Consider the following 24,672-nt stretch of genomic DNA (forward strand, 5'->3'; position numbering starts at 1 on the left):
AGGCAGTTCTGACGCTGTCTGCTCCCCCTGTAGTGCCAGGCTTCTGTTGCACAGTTGGTGTGGACTGGAAGTCACTCACGACTCCCGCGTGCCTCCCCCTCACCACGGACTACTTCCCCGACCGCCAGGGCCTACAGAATGACTACACGGAGGGCTGCTACGATCTCCTCCCAGAGGCTGACATCGACAGGTCGGTGACAGAGAGAAGGGGCCTGGCTTTTGCTTCAGTTTCACACACCACCACGGAGGGGCTCACGGGGATGGAGCTGAGGACTGGGGACCCTGTCAGTGTGCTCCCGGCATGCCCTGTGAACGCCGCCGTCTCTCTTTGCAGGAGGGACGAGGAGGGCGTGCAGATGACGGCCCAGCAGGTATTTGAAGAGTTCATCTGCCAGCGGCTCATGCAGGGTTACCAGATCATCGTTCAGCCCCGCGCACAGAAGCCCAGCCCTGCTGGCCCACCGCCACTCAGCAGCAGCCCACTCTACAGCCGGGGTGAGGTTCCACTGCGGACCCTAAGTTTTCTCCTCTGCTCAATTTGTGCAAACAAGTTCTTAAGATAGTAGGGAATACATACACTTAAAGTCATTGTCTTTCAACACACATTTTTGTTGATGTAGTAATTTCACATGTTTCTGTATGTATATTCATGTGCTTGTGTGTACTGATATATAACATACTAATGCATCTGTATGATGGCATATTTATACAGATATTCTCTGTTGTATTGCTTACCCATTTTTTTTTTCCTTTTAGAATTTTTACTTTATACAATAATTAACATCTCCTCCGGGTTCAGACTTATCTTAAAACTCTCTTTAATCTCCAACTCTCCTTTTAAGGAAGAGCGTATGCCTAAATTCAGCAATGTTCCAACCTGGCTTGAGCAGTACCTTGGGCCCCAGGTGGCTGAGCAGGGTCGAACTGTCAAACTACAGGGTGAATATTCCCGCCCCAGAGGCCTGGGTTTATCTCTTGCACAGTGCCTGACACAGTAGGTCCTCTAATGTTACCTGAACCTGAACCTTACGCTTGTTCTCCCCTCCTTCCCCATTGTCACTGCAGCTCATTGCAGCTCAGTGACTTGAAGCCAAGATGGGCCATCCGTGAGTGGCAGAGGCTAGTGAGTACAGAGACTCGGTGGTGCTGGCTGAGTTTGAGCTGGGCTCTGGAGGTCTCTCCTGAAACAAGTCCAGCAGCAAGAATTACATGTGGGGGCCTGGAACCAGAGCGCGGCGGTCACTTCCTGGAGCCATCACTGAGCATCTGTTCGCCCCCTGCTTCCTCCTTGTAGCTAATGAGCACCCCACCCTGCTCCCTAGACAGCTAGAACCAAACCTCAGGCCAGCTTTGATTCCATTAAAGCTCCTCCCGTCAGAGGATCAAAGAAGCATGGACCTGTCAATGGAGGCTTAGTGGTCCTTGCGTCCAGGCCCCATTGTTCACCATGAAGCTTTGGGTTCCTCTGGGTTTTTTCTAAAAGCCTCTTGTGATGTGTATCACGTGATGCTGCCTTCTCATATTATAGACTGTACTAAACCTTTCTGATAACTTCAGCTTCATCTTATTATCTTCCATCGTGGAAGCAACCGTGCCTTGTCTAGGACAGCGTGGGTCTGTGAACCTATGATGGTGTGCGTTCATCCCTTCCTTCGGTCACGCCTTCATTATTCCACACGTTCATTCGTAGTTTTACTCACGTGTTTCATTCATTCATTCCTTAGTTCACTAATTCATTTGTTCATCAGCTCACTCATTCATTCATTAGTTCACTCATTTTATTACGTCACTCATTCATTCACTCATTATTTCATTAGTTCACTCATTTATTCATTCATTCATTAGTATTTTTGAAGCTCCTGCTCTATAGGACAAAATAACATGAGTCAAACTATGAAATACAATTCCATGTTATGATAAAGACCTTGAAAGAAAAGTCAAAATGCTTGCTTGAGATTATTTAATATGGGATTATTTAATATGGGATTTTGTCTGGAGAGTCAGGGGTGACTTCTTTGAGGAGATGATGTTTGAGCTGTGACCTGAAACCCATGCAGGAGCTTTTAGTGTGAGAGGAGAGGAGTGGAGGGCAGAGCAGGCTAGGAAGCAGGATTAGTGTGTGCAAAGGCCCTGTGGTGGAGACCTTGTAAGACTTTCCGGGCACCTAAAAGACAAGTGTGGGGAGTACCACGAGTAAGCCAGCAACGTGGCCAGAGACATCAGGAGACCCAGGCTGCATGGACCATGTGAAGGATTTTGTTCAGATCCTAAACACGGTGTTATGAATTCCCATTTCGTGTTAGTGGTCCCATCGAGGTTGCCTTTTCTCTGAACAGGCACTTTATAAGGTGCTACTGAAAATACAAAGATGAACAAGATTTGGCCCTGGCCTCCTGGAACTTTTACTTTGTCAGGGAGTGACACACACACACACAAGGAGCTATATCCAGGGTAGAATTCACCGTTGATGGGGTCTGATAGCTTTCTGAAGAAGGTGGCATTTGATGGTGACCTTAAACAATCTTTAGGAATTTGATGGTGAGAAGGCAGAGATGAGATGGAAGAGAAGGCAGAAGAAGCAACAGGAGCAGATGTTTGGAGAAGGAAATTTGAGTGAATAAATAAGTGGTTCTTTTTTTTTTGGCTCCACTGCATGTGGGATCTTAGTTCCCCAACCAGGAATCGAACCCATGTCCTCTGCAGTGGAAGCAGGGTCTTAACCACTGAACTGCCATGGCAGTCCCCAGTAACTGATCCTTTAAGTCTGAAACATGGTGTAGCAGAGTGGGCGTCGTGGGCTGGGTTGGCTGCCCCAGGGCTGAGGGTCTCAGATGCCAGGTGGCAGCTTGTGCCTAAGAAGGGTGGGCTTCCATTTTAGTCAGTTAGCATCCAGCTTAGAACTTCCTTCACAGAGGACGGGGCATCAGGTGGTTCAGCCCCTAGTGTATCATCCGGACGCTGTCAGTACCCCTGACTCCACCCCCCCTGCTGGCTGATTCAGTAACAGAAGAATCTTCCACCTTCAGGACTTTTTCTTTTTTTTTTTCAACCAAGAGTATTTTATTTCTTTTCCACAAAATTGTCAAACTGAAAGTCTTGCCTCTTTCTTCTCTCCATTTGTGAATCTATGTGGAAGAGAAGCAATTGCCTTTTAAAGGAAGGACCCTCAACCAGATGGAGGAAATTCTTTTTTTTCCTTATTAGGCCTTGTGTCCCGAAACCGCCCGGAAGAGGAAGACCAGTACTGGCTGAGCATGGGCAGAACTTTCCACAAAGTCACACTGAAAGACAAAATGATCACAGTGACCCGCTACCTTCCCAAGTGAGTCCTGGGTGTTTAACATTTTCAGCTTCTGTCCTAGGTCATGTCCACCTACCAAGTGATGTTCATAACACATACTGTCCACACACTGAATTGCATGTATATTCAAACTGGGGAGATTGAGTGAGTAGTGGTTGTTTTAGAGTTACTATTTTGTTTCCCAGAGGTGGTTTGTTTTTTTTTTTTTTTAAATTTTTATGTATTTATTTTTGGCCCCACTGGGTCTTCCTTGCTTTGCAAGGGCTGGTTGAGGCCAGCAGGGGCTGGGCTGGTGTGTGGGCTAGTTGCTGTGTGTAGGCTTCTCGTTGCAGTGACTTCCTTTGTTGCAGAGCACACGCTCTAGGTGCTTGGGCCCCAGTAGTTGGGGCCTATGGGCTTAGTTGCTCCACTGCATGTGGAATCTTCTGGACCAGGGATCTAACCAGTGTCCCCTGCATTGGCAGGCGGATTCCTATCCACTGTACCACCAGGAAAGTCTGCTTTCCGGGGTTGGGTTTTATGGTTGCAGCTCACCTATTTCTGAAAGGGATTTGATTCAGCTTACAATGTTTAGCATGAGTCTTAACACTCCAATTAAAAACAAAGAATATGATAGAAGAATAAGAAGGTTTCGGTTCAGTCACTCCGTCATTTCCAACTCTTTGCAACCCCATGGACTGCAGCACACCAAGCTTCCCTGTCCATTTCCAACTCCTGGAGCTTACTCAAACTCATGTCCATCGAGTCAGTGATGCCATCCTACCATCTCATCCTCTGTTGTCCCCTTCTCCTCCTGCTTTCAATCTTTCCCAGCATCAGGGTCTTTCCAAGGAGTCAGTTCTTCACATCAGATGGCCAAAGTATTGGAGTTTCAGCTTCAACATCAGTCCTTCCAATGAATTCAGGACTGATTTCCTTTAGGATTGACTGGTTTGATCTCCTTGCAGTCCAAGGGACTTTCAAGAGCCTTCTCCAACACTGCACTTCAAAAGCATCAATTCCTTGGTGCTCAGCTTTCTTTATAGTCCAACTCTCACATTCATACATGACTGCTGGAAAAACCATAGCTTGACTAGACGGACTTTTGTCAGCAAAGTAATGTCTCTACTTTTTAATATGCTGTCTAGGTTGGTCATAGCTTTTCTTCCAAGGAGCAAACTTCTGTTAATTTCATGGCTACTGTCACCATCTGCAGTGATTTTGGAGTCCAAAAAAATAAAGTCTCTTACTGTTTCCATTGTTTCTCCATCTATTTGCCGTGAAGTGATGGGACTGGATGCCATTCATTTTCTGAATGTTGAGTTTTAAGCCAGTTTTTTCACTCTCCTCTTTCTCTTTCATCAAGAGGCTCTTTAGCTCTTCTTCGCTTTCTGCCATAAGGGTGGTGTCATCTGCGTATCTGAAGTTATTGATATTTCTCCTGGCAATCTTGATTTCAGCTCATGCTTCATCCAGCCCAGCGTTTCTCATGATGTACTCTGCATATAAGTTAAATAAGCAGTGTGACAATATACAGCCTTGACATACTCCTTTCTCAATTTGGAACCAGTCTATTGTTCCAGGTCCAGTTCTATCTGTTGCTTCAGGTCCCCATCGTAACCTGCATACAGACTTCTCAGGAGGCAGATCAGGTGGTCTGGTATTCCCATCTGCTGAAGAATTTTCTACAGTGTGTTGTGATCTACACAGTTGAAGGCTTTGACATAATCAATACAGCAGAAGTAGATGATTTTCTGGTTTAAAAACTGAGAAATCTCGATTACCAGTCCCCTGAGATGAGTTGGTTACTGTGGTTGAATGCCAAGTATATTGAGAAAGAAAAGGTACAGAAGAGTTGGCGGATATCCTTGTTTGGACCTTTGTCTTTCAGGTACCCGTACGAGTCTGCCCAGATCCACTACACCTACAGCCTCTGCCCCTCCCACTCCGATTCAGAGTTCGTCTCCTGTTGGGTGGAATTCTCACATGAGCGACTGGAGGAGTACAAGTGGAATTACTTAGATCAGTACATCTGCTCTGCCGGCTCCGAGGACTTCAGGTCAGAGAGCCCGAGTTGGCTTCCTACCATCGTGGCCTGCCACGTGTCTGTAATTTAATGCCTCTGTCCTTCCTCCGATTGTAAAATGAGGACATTTTTAGGGAAAAGGAGGGAAAAGCACATCTGGATTGGGTTAAAAACTCAGTGATGAGATGGACGGGGACGATCACACAGCAGTGTGAATGTACTGAGTGCCACTGAATGTGCCCTAAAGATCATTATAATGGTAAATGTTGTTACATGTATTTTACCACATGGAACAACAAACAGCAAAAAAACCCTGGTGAAGATGTGCCCTTTGGTGAGATGTCCGTGCTCTTCATATCTTCCTGACTGCTTGTAACTTTTTTTTTTTAATTGAGGTATAGCAGATTTATAATGTCATGTTAATTTCTGCCATACAGCAAAGTGGTTCAGTTATATATGTACTTTCTTTTTTTAATATTCTTTTCCATTATGGTTTATCTTGTGAAAGTGAAAGTGTAGTCACTCAGTTGTGTCTGACTCTTTGCAACCCTTGGACTATAGCCCACCAGGCTCCTAGAATACTGGAGTAGGTTGCCATTCCTTTCTCCAGGGGATCTTCCCCACCCAGGAATCGAACCTGGGTCGCCTGTATTGGAGACAGATTCTTTACCATCTGAGCCACCAGAGAAGCCCCTCCTCCATGGTTTATCCTAGGATTTTTAAAAGTCTTTTTTCAGCTTTATTGAAGTAGAATTGACAAAAGTACTGTATATGTAAGGTGTACAGTGTGACGGTTTCGTGTAAATGTACACTTTTTTCTTTTTTTTTTTAATTGGAGTATAGTTGGTTTATCGTGCTGTGTTAGTTTCAGGTATCCAGCCAAGTGAGCCGGTGATACACATACATACGTCTGCCCTTTCTTAGATTCTTGTCTCATACAGACCGTCACAAAGCCCTGAGTGGGATTCCTCGTGCTGTGCAGTAGGCTCTTACTCGCTGTCTGCCTTATACGTGGTGCTTTAGTCTCTCAGTCGTCTCTGACTCTTTGCGACCCCGTGGTCTGTAGCCTGCCAGGCTCCTCTGTCTGTGGGATTTCCCAGTCAAGAATACTGGAGTGGGTTGCCATTTCCTTTTCCAGGGGATAGTCCCGGCCCAGGGATTGAACCCGAGCCTCCTGCATTACAGGCAGATTCTATTCTTTACCAACTGAGCCACCAGGGAAGCCCTATTTAGCTGCAGTCCATGGAGTCGCTAAGAGTCAGGCACGACTGTGCGACTTCACTTTCACTTTTCACTTTCATGCATTGGAGAAGGAAGTGGCAACCCACTCCAGTGTTCTTGCCTGGAGAATCCCAGGGACGGGGGAGGCTGATGGGCTGCCGTCTATGGGGTCGCACAGAATTGGACACGACTGAAGCGACTTAGCAGCAGCAGCAGCAGCAGCAGCAGCAGTGTGTATATGTCGACCCCAGTCTCCCAGTTTGTTTCTCCGCACTCTCTTTCCTCCTTGGTAACTGGTTAAGTTTGTTTTCTACGTCTGTGATTCAATTTCTGTTTTGCTCATTTGTGCCATTCTTTCAGATCCCACATTTAGGTGATATCATATGATCTTTGTCTTTCTCTGACTTACTCCACTCATTGTGATAATATCTAGGTCCATCCATGTCGCAGTAATGGCAGTATTTTTTTTTTTAATTGGAGGCTAATTACTTTACAGTATTGTGGGTTTTGCCATATATTCACATGACTCAGCCATGGGTATACATGTGTTCCCCATCCTGAACCCCACTCCCGCCTCCCTCCCCATCCCATCCCTCAGGGTCATCCCAGTGCACCAGCCTTGAGTGCCCTGCTTCCTGCATCGAACCTGGACTGGTGATCTGTTTCACATATGATAATATACATGTTTCAGTGCTATTCTCTCAAATTATCCCACCCTTGCCTTCTCCCAGAGTCCAAAAGACTGTTCTACACATCTCTGTCTCTTTTGCTGTCTCACATATAGGGTCATTGTTACCATCTTTCTAAATTCGATGTGTATGCGTTAGTATACGGTGTCGGTGTTTTTCTTTCTGACTTACTTCACTCTGTGTAATAGGCTCCAGTTTCATCCACGTCATTGGAGCTGATCCAAATGCATTCTTTTTAATGGCTGGGTGATACTCCGTTGCGTATCTGTGCCGCAGCTTCTTTTATCCGCTCCTCTGCGGATGGACACCTAGGTTGCTTCCCTGTCCCGGCTGGTCTTTCATTCTCTTTCACGATCACAGGCTACTGAATCTAGTTCTCTGTGCTGCGCAGTAGGGCCGTGTTGTATATGCATTCTCTACATAGAAAGCTTTCCTATGTCTTGTTTTTAACTTTTCATTTCTATGCGTGATGTATGGTTGCGATGATAAAAGGCTGCCGTGACACTGCGCCTGGGTGCACAGAAGCACTCCAGCGTCTCTGGGGTAGAAGGGAAGAGCAGCCTTGGAGGTCTTCCCTTGGAGCCTGCACCCTCAGATGGGCACGTGCTCCCACGCAGAAGGACCCTCCACACCCCACTCTGGAGGTGGAGGTGGGGGGTGCTGAGATGGATGCACCTCGCTGGAGGTGCTTTTATCACCGGCTTGGCCGCACCTCCGCCTCCTTTCCCGTATCCCTCCGCAGCTTAATCGAGTCCCTGAAGTTCTGGAGGACCCGCTTCCTGCTGCTGCCAGCCTGCGTCACCGCCACCAAGCGCATCACGGAGGGAGAGGCCCACTGCGACATCTACGGGGACCGGCCGCGGGCCGACGAGGAGGAGTGGCAGCTCCTGGACGGCTTCATCCGCTTCGTGGAGGGCCTGAACCGCATCCGCCGGCGGCACCGCTCGGACCGCATGATGCGGGTGAGGCCCCGGGGCCCCTCGCGGGCTGCGCCGGGGGTGGGCTGCAGGGACCGCCTCCTCTCGCGGCAGGGGCCCCTCCCCAGCCAGTTCTTTACCCCACAGCCACCCAGGGATTATCTTCAGTCCAGCAGAGTGGGTTCTCCCTCAGTGCAGGATGAAGTGGTTGGTGGTGGGGGAAGCGGGGGAAAGCTCCCCACCCGAAGACAAAGCCCTCCAGGAGCTCCCTTCGGGGTTCCCAGCGTTAGGCACAGCTGCCTGCGTGCCCTGGTGCTGGATTGCTCAACAGCAGCCGCGTCACTTCAGGCACTTGTAGAGTTTTCCCGCACCCGTGGGCCTCCTTTCAGTGACTCACTCCCCAGTGAGGATGCTGAGGCTTGTAGGGGTGATGGGAGGATGTGTCTGAAGACACCCAGCCAACAAAGGGCTGATCTGGGATGGTTCGGCCCCTCTGCACGCCTGTGTGCCGGTGCACACAGGTCTCTGAGTTTTATGAAGGTATAGCTTCATGTCGCCACCATCACCGCCAGGGTCAGGACACAGAATAGTTCCATCGCTCCAAGGAGAGCTCTCCCAGCACCTTCAGAGGCACACTGCCCCTCCCTCTCCAACCGGGGGGACACTGGTCTGTTCCGCATCACTCTACAGCTGTCTTTTCCAAATGTCCTATGAATGGAATCATACAGCACATAATCTTTCCAGCCTGGTTCTTCCCCCCAGCATAACACCTTTGGGATTCATCTAACTTGTCGCTTGACTCCACAGTTCATTCTTTTCCATTGCTGAGCAGTGTTTCATCATCAGTCGTGTTTTTACTTTTTGTTTTTAACCTCAAGTTCAGCTGTCTTCTGTACACAGCAGCATTTCCAGGAGAGCTGTGTAGTGGAAAGAACCTTGGTTTTGGAGTCAGTCAACTGGACGTGGAACAACAGACTGGTTCCAAATAGGGAAAGGAGTACGTCAAGGCTGTATATTGCCACCCTGCTTATTTAACTTATATGTAGAGTACATCATGAGCAATGCTGGGCTGGAAGAAGCACAAGCTGAAATCAAGATTGCTGGGAGAAATAGCAATAACCTCAGATATGCAGATGACACTACCGTTATGGCAGAAAGTGAAGAGGAACTAAAAGCCTCTTGATGAAAGTGAAAGAGGAGAATTAAAAAAATGTTGACTTAAAGCTCAACATTCAGAAAACGAAGATCACGGCATCCGGTCCCATCACTTCATGGGAAATAGATGGGGAAACAGTGGAAACAGTGTCAGACTTTATTTTTGGGGGCTCCAAAATCACTGCAGATGGTGACTGCAGCCATGAAATTAAAAGATGCTTACTCCTTGGAAGGAAAGTTATGACCAATCTAGACAGCATATTCAAAAGCAGAGACATTACTTTGCCAACAAAGGTCTATCTAGTCAAGGCTATGATTTTTCCAGTAGTCATGGATGTGAGAGTTGGACTTTAAAGAAAGTTGAGCGCCGAAGAATTGATGCTTTTGAACTGTGGTGTTGGAGAAGATTCTTGAGAGTCCCTTGGACTGCAAGGAGATCCAACCAGTCCATCCTAAAGGAGATCAGTCCTGGGTGTTCTTTGGTAGGACTGATGCTGAAGCTGAAGCTCCAATCCTTTGGCCACCTGATGTGAAGAGCTGACACATTGGAAAAGACCCTAATGCTGGGAAAGATTGAGGGCAGGAGTAGAAGGGGACAACAGAGGATGAGATGTCTGGATGGCATCACTGACTCGATGGACATGGATTTGGGTTGACTCCAGGAATTGGTGATGGACAGGGAGGCCTGGCGTGCTGCAGTTCACAGGGCTGCAAAGAGTTGGACAGGACTGAGTGACTGAACTGAACTGAACTTCACTTTTCTGAGACTTAGTTTCTTTTTCCATAATGTAGATGTTACATTGTTTACTTCCTCAAACTGTGATAAGAGTAAAATGTAAGTAAACCGCCTCAAGGAGGCAGTTTGTTTTGAGCCTGACAGCTACTTGGGACTTTTGGTTTGAGTAAAATGCTGTTTCCTGGCATTTCCGGCTCCTGGGTCTCATCCTCCTGGACTGTACTGATGGACTCCCAGAACCTGAGGCACAGCGGACACAGTAGCATCTGATGGCCTGTTTCCTTCTCTCTACTCTAGAAAGGGGCCGCCATGAAAGGCTTGCAGATGGCCGGGCCCATCCCCACTCACTCCCTCGAGTCGGCCGGACCCCCAGTTGGGAAGAAGGGAACCTCAGCTCTGTCTGCCCTGCTGGAGATGGAGGCTAGTCAGAAGTAAGTGCCCAGTGGAGGGAGACACCTCCATGCCCCGCAGGCCCGAGTGCAGTGAAATGTTGGTGCTGTCTGCCAAGGAGCCAGTAACTGACAAACGACAGGCAGGTGAAAAGAAAGGTTCGTACGTGGTAAGTGCTGAATGTCATGAAATAAGCCAGAATTTATAAACTTGACGTCTGGAGCTTGATTTGAAATACAGGTACAATTGGTTTGGTCCACAATTTTTTTTTTTTTTTTTTGGTTATTGTTGGTTGATTTTTTTGTTTGTCTTTATTTTTAATAGACTTTTCTGGTTTTAATTCAGTTTTAGGTTCAAGGCACAATTGAGCAGAAGGTACAGAGGGGTCCCATATACAGCCTTCCCCACACAGCATCCACGTCCCTCACTGAGCAGCCCATTTGGTGCAGCTGATGGGCCCAGAGTGCCCCGTTTATTTACATTGAGCTCCACTCTTGGTGTTGCACATTCTGTGGGTGTGGTGGTGGTTTAGTCTGGTCATAATTCGTGTCTGACTGTTTGCAATTCCGTGGACTGTAGCCCACCAGGCTCCTCTGTCCATGGGTATAGATAAACTTACAATGACACATAGCCACCATTAAAGAGTAGTTTCTCTGCCCAAAAAACACAGAATATTTTTAGAATATTTGAGCCAGTTTTTTTATTTGTTTGTTTGTTTGAAGAGTTCATATAAAAACCTTGACTTCTGGGGCCTGGAGGTCCAGTGGTTAAAACTTTGTGCTTCCACTGCCAGCGGCATGGATTCAGTCCCTGATTGGGAAACTAAGATCACACGTGCTGCACAGCCAAAATAAATAAATAAGTAAATAGTATTAAAAAAAAAACAAGAAACCTTAAAAAATATCTTAATTTCATAGTGAATTCCTATATGAACAAATAGCTAACATACACCTACATGATACGTGGTTATATGAAAAATATAGACAATGTCATACAAAGGTATGTTATGTATAATAAGTAATATTTGCTCTGCTTGAGCTAGTGGAGACTCGGTTAGCACTGGGTCCCCATTCAAGCCTGGCCACGGTGGATGGGCTGGCACTTTAGGCGGGCTTGTGCCCTGGTTCACTGTGGAGCCAGCACATCCTCTGTGATTGCACTTGGCTTGGTCCCTCAGTCCACCACCTGACCAGCTTCTCTAGGCGTTAGAGTGTGTGGTCCCTTCATGAAGAGCAGGCGCTGCAGCTCTCAGGACCCCAGAGGGATCCCATCTTGCTTTGGGATGTGGGATTTAAGATATCTTTGTTGGAAGGGATGCATTTATTCCTGGGGAGGTGGGACTTGGGGAAAAGGAGAAAACATTGCCACAAGCCTTAACCCCGCCCCCTCCACCCTTCCAGCCAGATCTGTGCTCCCCGGCATCTGTCCGGTGGGCTGGGGTTTCCGAGCAGTGCTTGCAGGAGCCCACAGATGTTGAGCTTTCAGAAGGTAATGTGAGTGAGCTTGTGGCCCAGCGGGAGATACAGCTGCAAAGACAGCGTGGGAAGTCAGACTCGAAGCTGTTCCGACATGTTCCCATAGCAAGAGCGGTCGTTTGAAAGTTTTTTTATTTTAATGTAAAATTTCAAACATTAAAAAAAAAACTAGATTAACATAATTAATCCCTATTTACCCATCACCCAGCTCTAATGATTGTTAACTCAGGGCCAGTCTTGTTTCATTTATATCCCACTTCTCTTCCTTTTTATTTCTTATAAAACCCCAGACAGCTCATCTCTTCTTCTATAAGATTTCAGTTTGCATCTCTGAAAGATAAGTACTCTTAAAGCCGTAATATCATAATTCACCTAAGAAGTCACAGCAGTTCCTTAATGTCGTGAAATAGTCATGCAGCATCTTTGGCAGAAGCGGTGTTTTCAGAGATGGGTCCTGCATATGGGAAGGCCTGGTGGATGGGCTCAGGAGGCAGAGGCCTCACTGGTCAAGGTGAGAGGCAACAGAGGCTGGAGGCGAGGATGGGGTAGAGAGAAAGGGATACAGGGTGGAGGGAAGAGAGTGGCCAGGGTGACGGTGGGGGGTTGGGGGCGGGCAGATGACAGGCAAAGCTGGGATAGGTCAGGCCCATGATTGAGGGTGCTGGGGCCTCCAGAAAATCTGACCCAGGAAAGACCCCACAACTCTGCCTACAGATTGTTCCTTAGCTAATCGCAGACCTTTCCCGCTGGAAAAAAAGAACAAGGAACATATGTTGCTGGGAGGGGTGTGAAGCTGGGGGTGGGGGAATCTTATTTTAATGTGTCAGTGAGTCATTGTTCCGAGCGCTCCATGGAGCCTCTTTCTGCTCAGATGGAAAGAGGAGGGATGTCTTGGGGTGCCAGTGTCCCCTAATGTGTGGGAGGCTCTAAGCTGACCCCACAGCAGGAGGCAGAACAGGGCGCCCTGAGATGTATTTTCCCCCAGATGGCTGCTCCTGGGCGACGTGGTGCCTCTTCTCAGAGCTGGAGGCCGAGCAGAGGGAGCCAGGCCTTTATGTAATATTTGCTCTCATGGCGTTTTTTACCTTGTGCTTTTCTGTATTTTTTGCTACACCAAGCAGATCCAGTTTTATTATGGAAAACTGTGTTGCATCAATATGAAGAAGAGCTTTAGAAGCTTCTCCTGTAGTCCTGCCATCTTATCACGAGTATCGGTTTCCTCCGGTTCCCCTGAGTCTTTGCCTGGTGCTCACGTGGCGTCAGGCTCTCATGGGAGGCAGGGGCCACGGGAGAAGGGCTGTGGGCAGTCTGGGCTCCGTGGCTTCTGTCTGATGGAGAGAAACTGACATCAGGGAGTCAGAGCAGGGCGCGAGCCCACGTGGCAGTCGTCATGGCCTCTGGGAAGAAGGCAGTGTGCCCCATGCGTGTCTTGTGTGGGCGTGCACAGCATAGCGGTTTTTTGGGTGGCGTCCCCTCCCCTGAGCTGAGGAGCCTCCAAGGGCAAGATAGGTCCTAGCTGTCTCTGAATCCCCAACCCCTGGTCCATAGGTCAGCACGTAGATGGCAGCCCAGTACACGAGGGTTGTCACCCGCATCAGACGAGGGAACCCTGGGGCAGAGCCAGGGAAATGGCCACGGCTCCCAGGAAGCATAGGAGGACATCCCAGTGTGTGTGTGTGTGTGTGTACGAGGCCCAGAGGAACACGTCATGATGTGATGCAGAGACGGCACGATGTACGGGGCTCAGGCAGAGTTGAACTCTGCGTATATGAATCACCCCTCAGAGTAGCCAAGCGATTGGTGTGGGGAGGTGTCTGTCTCTCCAGTATTCAAGCTAATGGGTCCAGAGGGAGCGCTCGAACATTATCATGTGTGGGCTTCTATGCGCTTACGGATCTAGCAGAGGTCACCAGGGACTGCTCACATCGCCAGACGCCGAGGCCTCCAGATAGAAGCACACAGCATGCTTGAGGAGAAGTTTCTGCCCATCAAGCCTGAATATGCTCAAACCTCTAGATACAATTTCTAGTTCTCAGGAAGTGTTGGGTGCAGAGGAGCTGGGTAAACAATAAAGGGATGTGATGAGCACATCCAGATGGTAAATTTACAAGACCAGTGGGCTCCTTTCTCCCACAGATAAATTGCAGGATATGGAGAGATGAAAAGAGCTTCTGGCTCAAAGGATGCTCGAGAGACATGACTGACTGCAGCGTAGGGACCTTAACTGCATCCAGCAAACACACTGTAAGAAGTTTTTTTGGAGACAATTAGAGAAATAATGATACTAGAAAATTTTTAAAAATGTAAGTGTGTTGATGGGATTGTTATTCTTTTATTTTATTCTAGAGATGTAATACACGCTGAAGTGTTTATAGATGAAATAATAACATATGTGAGTTTTGCTTCCAAATAATCGGAGTGGGTAGGTATAGATGGGACAAGATTGGCTCCATCATAAATGATCCTGGGGTCCAGGTAGATCATGAGTTTGATTACATGATCCTGGATTTTCATATGGGTTTGAAAATTTTCCATGATAAAAACCAAAAAGAGAGAGTATAGCAGGTTACTATGGAAACCAGTTTTTAATCTCCGATATGAGTTCACCTCCCCATCAGTAACAGACATGTCAGAATTTAAGATGAGAGAAATGTCCCGAATTGGTTTCCCAGGGGAGGGAGGGGGCAGAGGACTGAGGGAGAGGCCCACTGCAGGAAAGCCCGCTGATGCCTCTGGTCTCCCCCTTGAAGTGAGCCGAGTTGGACCAGGGCCAGGCCTTTACACCCTTTGGTGATGGTTCATTGTCCCCGGGCAGCCTGGGGAGGGGCATGGGCCCCGCTGGAGGGCTGCTGGGGGGCCGCCAGACAACACGGCAGCTCCCGATGCAGTGCGGCCACGCGAGGGTCTAGGCCTCACAGTGCCCACCACGAGTGGGGTGTGTCACAGTAACAACTGAGCATTTAAGACTGGGATGTGAGCCTCCTGGAACTTACCAAATAAAGAGTCATGATACAATAAAAGTCTAATTTGGGGGCTCGTTTGAGTTACAGTTTGTTATAGTTTAGTCATTAAGTCATGTCTGATTCTTTTTGTGACCTCGTGGACTGACCCATCACCAACTCAATGGACATGAGTTTGAGTAAACTCCGGGAGTTGGTGATGGACAGGGAGGCCTGGCACGCTGCAGTCCATGGGGTCGCAAAGAGTCGGACATGACTGAGCGACTGAACTGAACTGAATGGACTGTAGCCTACTAGGCTCCTCTGTCCATGGGATTCTCCAGGCAAGAATACTGGAGTGGGAAGCCATTCTCTTCTCCAGGGGGTCTTCCCAACCCAGGGATCAAACCGAGATCTCCCACGTTGGCAGGTGGATTCTTTACCCCTGAGTCACCTGGAAAGCCCTAAGTTACAATGATTCATGGTTTATTTTAGAAATATAAATGTGAAAGTAGGCGTTTATGGACTCCAGAACCAAGATGGGAGGAGATGTCGTAAGAAAACCATAGTTGTCTTGTGTCTGAGATAATGCCTGTTATGCACGTGGCTTTTTTTTTAGGTGGTGAGGAGGGATTAAGTGTGTGCATTCGCATGATTAACAAATCTTCAAAATCTGTAAAGAGTTGACATGGTGCCCCCTGTTTAGTTGTGCTCAACAGTAACACAGGCCTGATTTTCAGTGTGCTTCTGGTGGTCTATTTAATAAAAACTGAGGAAAAGCTCTGTCCCAGAGAGTTGAAAGCATGGTGTTCACGGATGGAGTGACTCAAACCCTGTCACTTGCCTTTTCAAAGGAATATGTAAACCCTAAGCTGTGCCAAGATACTTTTCTTTTCATTTATTTTTGGCTGTACTGTGTGACATGCAGGATCTTAGTTCCTCCACAAGGGACTGAACCCACATCCTCTGCATCTTAACCACTGGACCACCGAGATGCTTTTAAAACTGAGCTATTTTCTGATTTTTGGTGGCGGCTGGCAGTCATTCAGGACAGTGAATGAAATTAAGGGCACCACACAAGGTCTGAGGAGAAACAAAGGGAAAAGCGTGTTTCAGAGATGACGGCCACAGAGCAGCCTTCGGCTCGTCGTGGCCGACGCTGGTCCTTCCCTGGGCTCTGAGCAGAACCGCCTTTGTGTGTGTTTCCTCCTCTCAGGTGCCTGGGAGAGCAGCAGGCAGCGGCACACGGGGTCAAGAGCTCCGCCCTGCCGGCCGAGAGCGGCGCTGTGGCCATGACTCCCACCTACGTGGACAGCCCGCGAAAGGTAAAGGAGCCCCTCGGTTGGGCAGGGGGCCGGCGTGTGCACTCAGGGCCTCTCCGTGGAAGGTAGCGCACAGCCCTCGGAGCCAGATCCAAGTGTGCTGAGGAGTTGGTGAACCCTTGGTCTCATCACTGTGTTGATGGCAGGACTTGTAAGGAAGCTGACTACCTGGAAAGCAGGTGTATTAATCAGTCAGGTTAACTGGGTCAGTCAAGACTGAGGCTCTGGCTTGAGCTGTGACGCTGGCCTCTGGTTTCCCTTCAGCTCCATCCTCAGCCCTCCCTGGCGAGGGTGGGGAGGGATGGGGGTGGGTGTGTGAGTGGGCGGGGGGAGGATAGAAAAGGGCTGAAGCAGATTCCAGGAGAGCTCCGTCTTTGGTGAACGGAACGCCCATCAGTTTGCATAGATTCCTGAGAAGTAGTTAGACGGGAGTGTCCTGGGACACAGAAGCCAAAACCTGGGACTTTGGCCCCTGCATGGGATTGGCAGGTACAGCAGAGCGGCCAAAAACTCCACAGGGCAGGCTTGTCCTGCCCTCGAAGACCAATAGGTACGACTCTGTCAGCTCCTTCCCCCCAGAAATTCAGAACCTGAGATCGTTCTCATGTGGCCGCACCTTCCCTCATCTGGTTTCTCTCACTCAGAGACGAAGCAGATTCAATAGATTTTTTTATTTTTCAACACTGTGGCCAGCTTATATATCCATCTGCCTATTTATTTTTCTTCCGCATCATGAAGATTTCCCCGTCTCATTATTTCTCCAAAGCATGATTAAAAAAAAAAAAAAAACTATATAATACTTCATCATGTGACTAGACCTTCATTTGTTTCAAACAACATGTATGTGGTTTCTGATTTTTAAAAATAGTTTTTGGTAAGCATTCCGTAAGGTTTTTATAATTATTCTGCAATGTGTCACAATTTCAAATAATGCTGCAACAGCCTTGCACACAATTATTTGATCACATCTCTGATTATTTCTTCAGGATAAATGCCTAGAATTAGATGACTAGGATGGAGGGATTAAAATCTCGAGAAAAGCAGCAACCGAGGCTGCAGGCAACTTGGGGAATTCATAAACCTGAGACAGCAAACCTTAAGAAATATTTTAGTCTTTGTGGGCTGAGAGGCAGGACCCAGGTTATCATGTGGACTCTTCCTCCACCTTTTCAAATTTGAAAAGCTCTCAACTCACAGGCTGGAACAGCCAGGGGACCAGATTTTTTTGTAGGCTGTTCTGCAAGCCCAGCTCTAAGACAGTGGCTCTGGGTCCAGTCCCCAGTGTCGTTTGTGCGTCGGGAACGACCCGTCAGTGCAGGAAGTCTTTTCATCTGTCCTCACGGGTGCCTCACGTCAGCATCTCCGCTTCTGTGTGTTCTGGCAGAGGCGGGGCGCAAATAGAGCATGGGAACACACAAACGCCTGTGTGCTGTCCACAGGATTAGAAGCTGGGTGGGGCCCGTACTGAGAAGTGAGAGACTACAGAACCGCACGGATTAGGGTTCACATATGCCAGTGACCACATGGGAGACCGTTGTCCACAGCACTCCCCTCATCATCCGGCTGGGCAGTGCAGTCCACACACAGGTCTGCCGGGTGTAGATTTCTGAGTGGTCCAGGGGAGGCAGAGGGGTCAGGAGACGGCCCGCCACTGTCTCCAGGGAGACTCCTACATGTCAGGACATGTGGAGGGTACCCGCCTGCGTGTCTTCGCGGCTCGTTACTGGAGCTTGTTGTGGCTGACGGGCCAGGACAGCAGTCCTAGTAAAACAGACAGTGAAATACTTCAGTGATTCTCCTTTTAGAATTAAAGAAAAGTTGTAGGCAAGCAGAGACCTTCAGGTATATGGAGTTTTACTTCCAAACTTCAGTGATGACATTAAAAAGTGCAAAGATTTTGAAGGGACAAGAGGATATGTCTTGACCTTAAGAAGGAAGGAGGGAGGGAGATGTGATTGGAAGAGTTCTCTCTGCGGTTTATGTTTCAAGTCCACGGCAGCCTGAACCCCGCAGGGATGGCGGGGAGGCCGCTCCAGGAGCCCCTCCTGGTGAGCACACGCGTGTCTGACAGTATAAATGTCTCAGCGGCTTCGTGGTGTCGTTGCACAACCAGTAGAGGAGAAGGTGCTGCTGCTTCTGTGTCCCTGGTTCGCTTGGAAAATTTAGCAAGAACTTTTCCTGCATTGAATCCTCTTCTCCCATCTGCTGCCGTGTTTAGTAACAGGTGGAAGCACAAGCTTCAGGTGTCCGTGTATCACCCAGAAGTCTGGGGGTCTCCCCACCAGGCCAGGACGCTGCCCCCAGTCCTGCCCTATGCCCCCCGACACACAAGCTGCCCTGCGGCCTTCCGGTCCCCTTGGCATGGGTCTGAAGGACGTTCACAGCTATGTGGGGACGCAGGCGTCCAAGCTGGCCTCTGATGAGACCTGAGGCGCTTGGACACACCTTCCCCCAGGTGCTGCGCCTACATGGCTGGGATGCTCTGCCTGGGAAGGTGTGGGTTTCTGCTAACGCTTTGCATCTGGATATCTTCCTCCTGGGTGGATGGGTCTCTCTTGTTCTCTCTCTCTCTTTCCCTTTTCCCTTCACGTGCCCTTCTTTCTCTCCTTCCCTCTTTGTTTTTGGCTTTTTCCTTCGCCCCTTCCTCCTCCTGCAATGGTTCACCGCTGGGCCACGGCCATCCTCCACCCCCTCGCACCTGCCGCCGCTTCCTGCCGCTCTGACCTCAGGACGGGGCCTTCTTTATGGAGTTTGTCCGCAGCCCGCGCACAGCATCATCTGCCTTCTACCCGCAGGTCAGTCCAACCCCAGGGCCCTGCAGCCCATGCATGCCTGTCTGTCAGCTGAAGCCTTGACCTGGCCTTCAGCTCGGTTCTGAAAACACCTGGAATTGGGCTGAAGCCGAGTTTGAGGGGCAGCTGAAATTGAACTTGATCTTGGAGATGCAGTACTTGCTGTTGGTAGCGACCAAGGGGTATCAGTGTCCCCGTCTTTGCCCATGTGATTGCCACCGACTCAGCCACATGGTAGCACCTTCCCCTTTAGGTGTGTTTGTCCATATGATGTAGCAACCTGACTTAAAGGCTGAACTCTTTAATTTTTTTTCCTGGTGAGCATCATAAGGGCAGGGGAGGTTTTATCTTTTTTAACTTGTTATTTTATATTGATTAACCCTGTAATCATACAAACACTAGTCTGGCCCACCACCTGCTTTTGTCAATAAAGTATTATCGAAACACAGCCACACCCCTTCATTCGCATCATTGATGGTTGCTTTTGTGCTTTTTCATGCAGAGTTGAGCAGTTCCAACAGGCCTTATAGCCCACAAAGCCTAAAATAATTACCATCTGGTCCTTGACAGAAGATATTTGCCAACTTCTGATTTAGAAGATAACTCTTTAACCACATCCTGGTGTGGGCTGGTGGTGGGGTTCTGACTCAGGAGCGGTAGACAAGAGATAACCCACAGAGAGGCCCAGAAGGGGCACCTGTGCCAGAGAGCTGGGTCTGGTCCCCTCCATTAGCTTCTAACTTAGTTTCATGGCGTGACACCTCTTTCTAAGTCTTGCTGGTTGAGGGCAGATGGTGGTTGGTAATTGCAAGCTGCCTCTTGCTACGTTTCTCTGTGTATTTATGGGGCTGGCAAAGTCTATGTGGTCCTTTTTTTTTTTTTTTTGGCAGTTCATTGAGCCTGATGTAGAAGAGCAAATTGGTTCTTTCAGAACCAGGGATGACTGTCTCCCAGGGGACCTTTGGTAATACCTGGAGGCATTTCTGTCACAGCTGGAGCAGAGGGAGATGATCAGGGGGTCGTGGCTAGCGTCTGGTGAGCAGAAGCCAGGGATGCTGCTGAGTGTCCACAGCGCACCTGGCGGTCCCCACAACCAAGGCTTCATGGGTGCTCAGCCACTCTTTGCGACCCCAAGACTGTAGCCTGCCAGGCTCCTCTGTCCATGGGATTCTTCAGGCAAGAATACTGGAGTGGGTTGCCAATTCCTCCTCCAGGGGATCTTCCCTGCTCAGGAATTAAGCCTGTGTCTCCTGCATTGCAGGCGGGTTCTCTACCACTGAGCCAGCTGGGAAGCTCCCACAACAAAGGCTTATGGCACCAGTACCCTAATGGCAGCAGTACCATGGTTGAGATGCTCTGTTTTATTTAGGAGTGATGTTTTTTAATCATCTAATAGAGTATCTGATACTGTTCTCCTGGAAGTACTCAAGACCCCGTGTGAGAGAGACCAGGCATCTTGTATTTTGCCAGAAGTGCTCCTGAAGGCTGGCCGTTCTCTCCAGATGTCCGCTGCCCGGTGCGGCCTCTCTAGGGTGGGGGGTGGCGGGGGTCGTAGTCCTGCCCGTCAGGCTGTTTAAAGGGAATGAGACAGAAAACCAGGACGTGAAGCAAAGCGTGCCAGCCCCCAGGCGAGGGTCCGAGACCGAAAGTAAAGCAGGTTTCTGTTCGGGGACCAGAGTGAGTCAGGGAGTGTTTCACCAAGGGAGCAGCGCTTGGAACACAGCGTTTGTAGCCCACATCGGTGGGGAAGGGCGTCCCGGCGGGGCACACAGACAGGACTGAACACCGGGGTTGACCCTGCTGGAGACGCAGCCATGGGTGTGGGGCTGTGTGTGCGGAAGCCCCCGGTTTTGCGAGTCGGGTCTCAGTCCGATAGCTTGTGGAGAGACTGGAAAGATGTGAGGGTAGCGGAGTGATGGGGTTAGAATTGTCCTTTAAGAGGGTGAAGCTGGAGTGCTCGCAGGTAGGGTGTGTGTGGGGTGGGGTCGGGGAGCTGGGTGGTTCATGGGCACATCTGGTGGGCCCTGGGAGTCAGCAGAGGGGAGGCCACAGGATGAGGCCTCTCCTTAGGGGTGAAGCGGGAGAAGGGAGCTTCAGATGTGCCTGAGGTGTGAACCTGGACAAACGGGAAGACTGATGGCGCCCAGGATGGACGTGGGTGAGGAGGATAGGGCTGAGGGGTGGAGCTGCTTGTCTCTGTGCTGTCTCCCTCCTCCCAGCCCTGGGGGACAACACCGGCTTCTTCACTCCTCCGGGGATCTTCTCTAGTGTAGGCCTTTGGGTTCGAGTCAGGTGCTGGTCTGGAAGGTTCACTGTGTACAGCGGCCGCCCATGGCCTCGGTTTGGGGTGCATGAGCTCCCCCTACTCCGATGGAAGAGGGTGCACACCTGGTGGGGGATGGTCCCTGGATGCCTTAGCTCCTCCCCCAGGGACCAGCGGGGACTGCGAAGGAGAGGGACAGGAAGGACCGTACATGTGAACAGCCTGAAAGGTTTTTGGGTTTTGGTGTTAACTTTTCAATCTCCTGCAGGTGTCTCTGGACCAGACGGCCGCCCCAGTGCTAGACGGCAGCAGCTTGGGGGTGAGCACAGGCCAGTCCGTGGACAGGGGCAACAGCCAGACCTTCGGGAACTCGCAGAGCTTGGGGGAACAGTGCTTCCCCTCCGCAAACTCCAGCGATAGCGGGTGAGACTCAGGAAGACCACACTTGTGCTCCTGGGCGGTGGGGACGCTCTGACCTCAGAGGCCACAGAGGCCGGAGGTCTGGATCTCGGGCCCGAGTTCTAACTCGGCTACGAGTTATGTCTGGGAGCCTAGACCAGTCAGTCCTCACTGGCACCTTCCGACGGGGCTGGTGGTCCGTGCCCTGCCCTCCTCACAGGCTCCTATAGAGACACCACGGCATCAGGCGCTGTGCGGGAGCTGGGCTCGTCCAGGCCTCTCGTCTCTCCAGGCCCATGTCCCCACCAAGGCTGGTGGACCCTTCAGCTCCTACTGTCCAGGGCACAGGAAAGGCATGCACATTTCTGCTTCCTTGTTGCTCACGAGGGTAGAACAGCAGGTTCTCTTCTGCTTTTGGAAGAGGAACTGGGAATGTCTAGGCTGGAGAAGGCCAGGACAGACACGAGTCAGAACGCCTGGCTGAATTACAGAGAACACACTCCATCTCACGGCATAGAGCCCCAGACAGCTGGTCCTGCCTCAGGGAACCAAGCTCTCTGCCGCTGATGATGTTCGCATGACAGAGTGGCCTCTGTCCAAATGCTTGTCACAGGGACTCAGGTATCGGAAGGAAGTTCACTTCCAGGGTCTTTCTTTAAAAGCTTCTTTATCGTCTGAGGTTCTGAAATGCTCCGGTGGGTCCCGGACCCGCCGAGTAGGAAGAGGAGGCCAAGACAGGGACACCCGGGGAGGGGGTGGGGGTTAAGGAGCTTCCGGATAGGCCCCAGGTTTGGTGTGGCCTGTGCCTGTGTGTCCTGTGCCCAGGGACCTGGGTTTAGTTGCTGAGTATTCAGCGTCTTTATGATCCGTCATATCATCAAGGAAGAACTCGCGCAGCAGGTGATGGAAAGCTCTGGGCGCTGGGAGCAGGCAGACAGATTCAAATGTGGACCCTTGATGCCTCCTGGCTCTTTGACCTTCGCCAGTTCTTTTTTTTTTTGGCCGTACCATGTGGCATGTGGAATCTCGGTTCCCAACCAGGGATCGAACCTGTGCCTTGTACATTGAAAGCTCGGAGTCTTAACTACTGGACTGCCAGGGAAGTCCCCTTCACCAGCGTCTTTCATGTCTCCAAGTTCAAAAGGGTGGCTGTTACTGTTGTGTTTAGTGTCATTGACCGTTTTGGACCTGGTGGGCGTCAGTCCATGCTCAGTATTTATACACGTTAACCTCCCAGCAACCCTGGAGGACAGGAACAGTGTCCTCCCCAGTTTTTATATGAGGAAACTGAAGCCAAGCAAAGCCAGAGGCCCTCCCACTGGTGGTGATGACCGTGGGGTTCTGTCCCCCGTGCTCTGACCACAGTACCTAGTGCTTGTGTGCGTGCTAAGTTGCTCAGTCGAGTCCGACTCTTTGCGACCCCATGGACTGTAGCCCACCAGGCTCTTCTCTGTCCATGGGGATTCTCCAGGCAAGAATACTGGAGTGGGTTGCCATGCCCTCCTCCAAGGGACCTTCCCAGCCCAGGGATCGAACCCTCGTCTCCTGCAGCTCCCACACTGCGGGCAGATACTTTACCGCTGAGGCACCAGGGGAGAAGGGTGTGATGTGTGGGAGGCCCAGAGCTTCCCTCCAGGGAAATATCTTGGAAGTGGTCAGGCCTGACATAGATTGTTCAAAGGGGAGATGCTTGTTAAAGGAAGCCAGTCAGGACACAAAACCACTTTGAATTCTTTTTTTAAAAAATAAGTTTGTTTAATGGAAGGATAATTGCTCTACAATGTTGGGTGGTGTCTGCCCGACAGCCATGTGAGTCAGTCATAGGTATACCCATGTCCCTCCCTCGTGAAGCGCCCTCCCGCCACACGCCTCTAGATTGTCAGAGCACCGGGTTGAGCTTTCTGTGTGATAGAGCACCTGCCCTCAGCTAGCTGAATATGTGTATGTTTCAGCTACTGTCTCAATTCATCCCACCCTCTTCCACCCCCGCTGGGTCTGTAAGTCTGCTCTGTGGGTCTGAGTCTCTATTTCTGCCCCACAGATAGGTTTATCAGATCAGCCCAACCACCCCAGCCTGAGGGCAACCGTGATGTTTATATAGTCCCTGGGGGGTCACGGGGACCCAAGGATGGGGTTTAAAGACATATATATATATACACTTATTTGGAAAGGGCTTCCCTTGTGGCTCAGATGGAAAAGAATCTGCCTGCGGTGTTTGATCCCTGGGTTGGGAAGATCTCCTGGAGAAGGAAATGGCAACCCACTCCAGTATTCCTGCCTGGAGAATTCCATGGACAGAGGAGCTTGGTGGGCTACAGTAATTGGGGTCGCGAAGAGTTGGACACGACTGAGCGACTAACACACACACACGCACGCTTTGGAAGCAGGACAGCCCCTCTGAGATACCCCTGGGAGGCAGCTGGCCGTACTTTGCTTCAGTGTCTTCAGTGTCCAGATCATCCTGGCTTCCTTCTGTTTGCAGCGCTCAGCAACTGGCGGCCAGCTCTCTGACATCTTCCTCCACCCTGGTGGAGATCCTGGAGGCCATGAAGCACCCCTCGTAAGTGGCTGAATGCAGGGGGTCAGAGGATCCCATGGTGTGACCCAGGGTGCTGCTCAGGTAGTGGGGTTTGGAGGGTTTATACCTAACTCCTCAACAGCTGTGTGGCCTTGGGCAAGTTACTTGACCTCTCTGAGCCCTGTTACCATGTTTGTAAAGTGGGACTACAGTGGTGGAGTCACAGGTATTCTGAAGGCCAGGTCTCCCCCTCCGCCTTCTCCTTTCCCCTCTCACACCTTCCTGTGTCCCGCCGCAGGGATTTCTCTGGGTCTGGGAAGCGTGGGGAGAGATGGCACTGTGAGGGTCCTCACTTCAGTGGGGGAGTCTCCTCTTCTTCTACCTTCTCTCTCTCCTTGTTGCCTCCTGGAACTCAGGACAGGTGTCCAGCTGCTGCCTGAGCAGAAGGGCCTGTCGCCGAGCTGCTTCATCAGCGCAGAGGTGGTGCACTGGCTGGTGAACACCGTGGAGGGGGTGCAGACGCAGGCCATGGCCATCGACATCATGCAGG

General features: G+C 50.1%; 1 protein-coding gene across 6 annotated transcripts in view; it reads left to right on the plus strand.

The window, feature by feature from the left end:
- The window catches only part of DEPDC5 (DEP domain containing 5, GATOR1 subcomplex subunit), a 73,588-nt gene that overhangs the window by 37,507 nt on the left and 11,409 nt on the right, over positions 1–24,672 (plus strand). For 2 of the 6 annotated variants that reach the window (XM_027956821.3, XM_042234094.2), the window contains 11 exons: positions 7–190; positions 335–495; positions 3,205–3,322; positions 5,172–5,339; positions 7,959–8,178; positions 10,322–10,455; positions 16,045–16,153; positions 18,880–18,945; positions 21,474–21,628; positions 24,087–24,164; positions 24,539–24,671. In XM_027956821.3, the coding sequence (XP_027812622.1) occupies positions 7–190; positions 335–495; positions 3,205–3,322; positions 5,172–5,339; positions 7,959–8,178; positions 10,322–10,455; positions 16,045–16,153; positions 18,880–18,945; positions 21,474–21,628; positions 24,087–24,164; positions 24,539–24,671 (1,526 nt within the window). Of the gene's footprint in view, positions 1–6; positions 191–334; positions 496–3,204; positions 3,323–5,171; positions 5,340–7,958; positions 8,179–10,321; positions 10,456–16,044; positions 16,154–18,879; positions 18,946–21,473; positions 21,629–24,086; positions 24,165–24,538; position 24,672 lie in introns of those variants that run through there. The other 4 variants (XM_027956822.3, XM_027956824.3, XM_027956825.3 and 1 more) reach the window with 4 other exon arrangements.

This window comes from Ovis aries, chromosome 17 (assembly GCF_016772045.2).
Source record: "Ovis aries strain OAR_USU_Benz2616 breed Rambouillet chromosome 17, ARS-UI_Ramb_v3.0, whole genome shotgun sequence".
NCBI classification, from domain to species: Eukaryota; Metazoa; Chordata; class Mammalia; order Artiodactyla; family Bovidae; genus Ovis; species Ovis aries.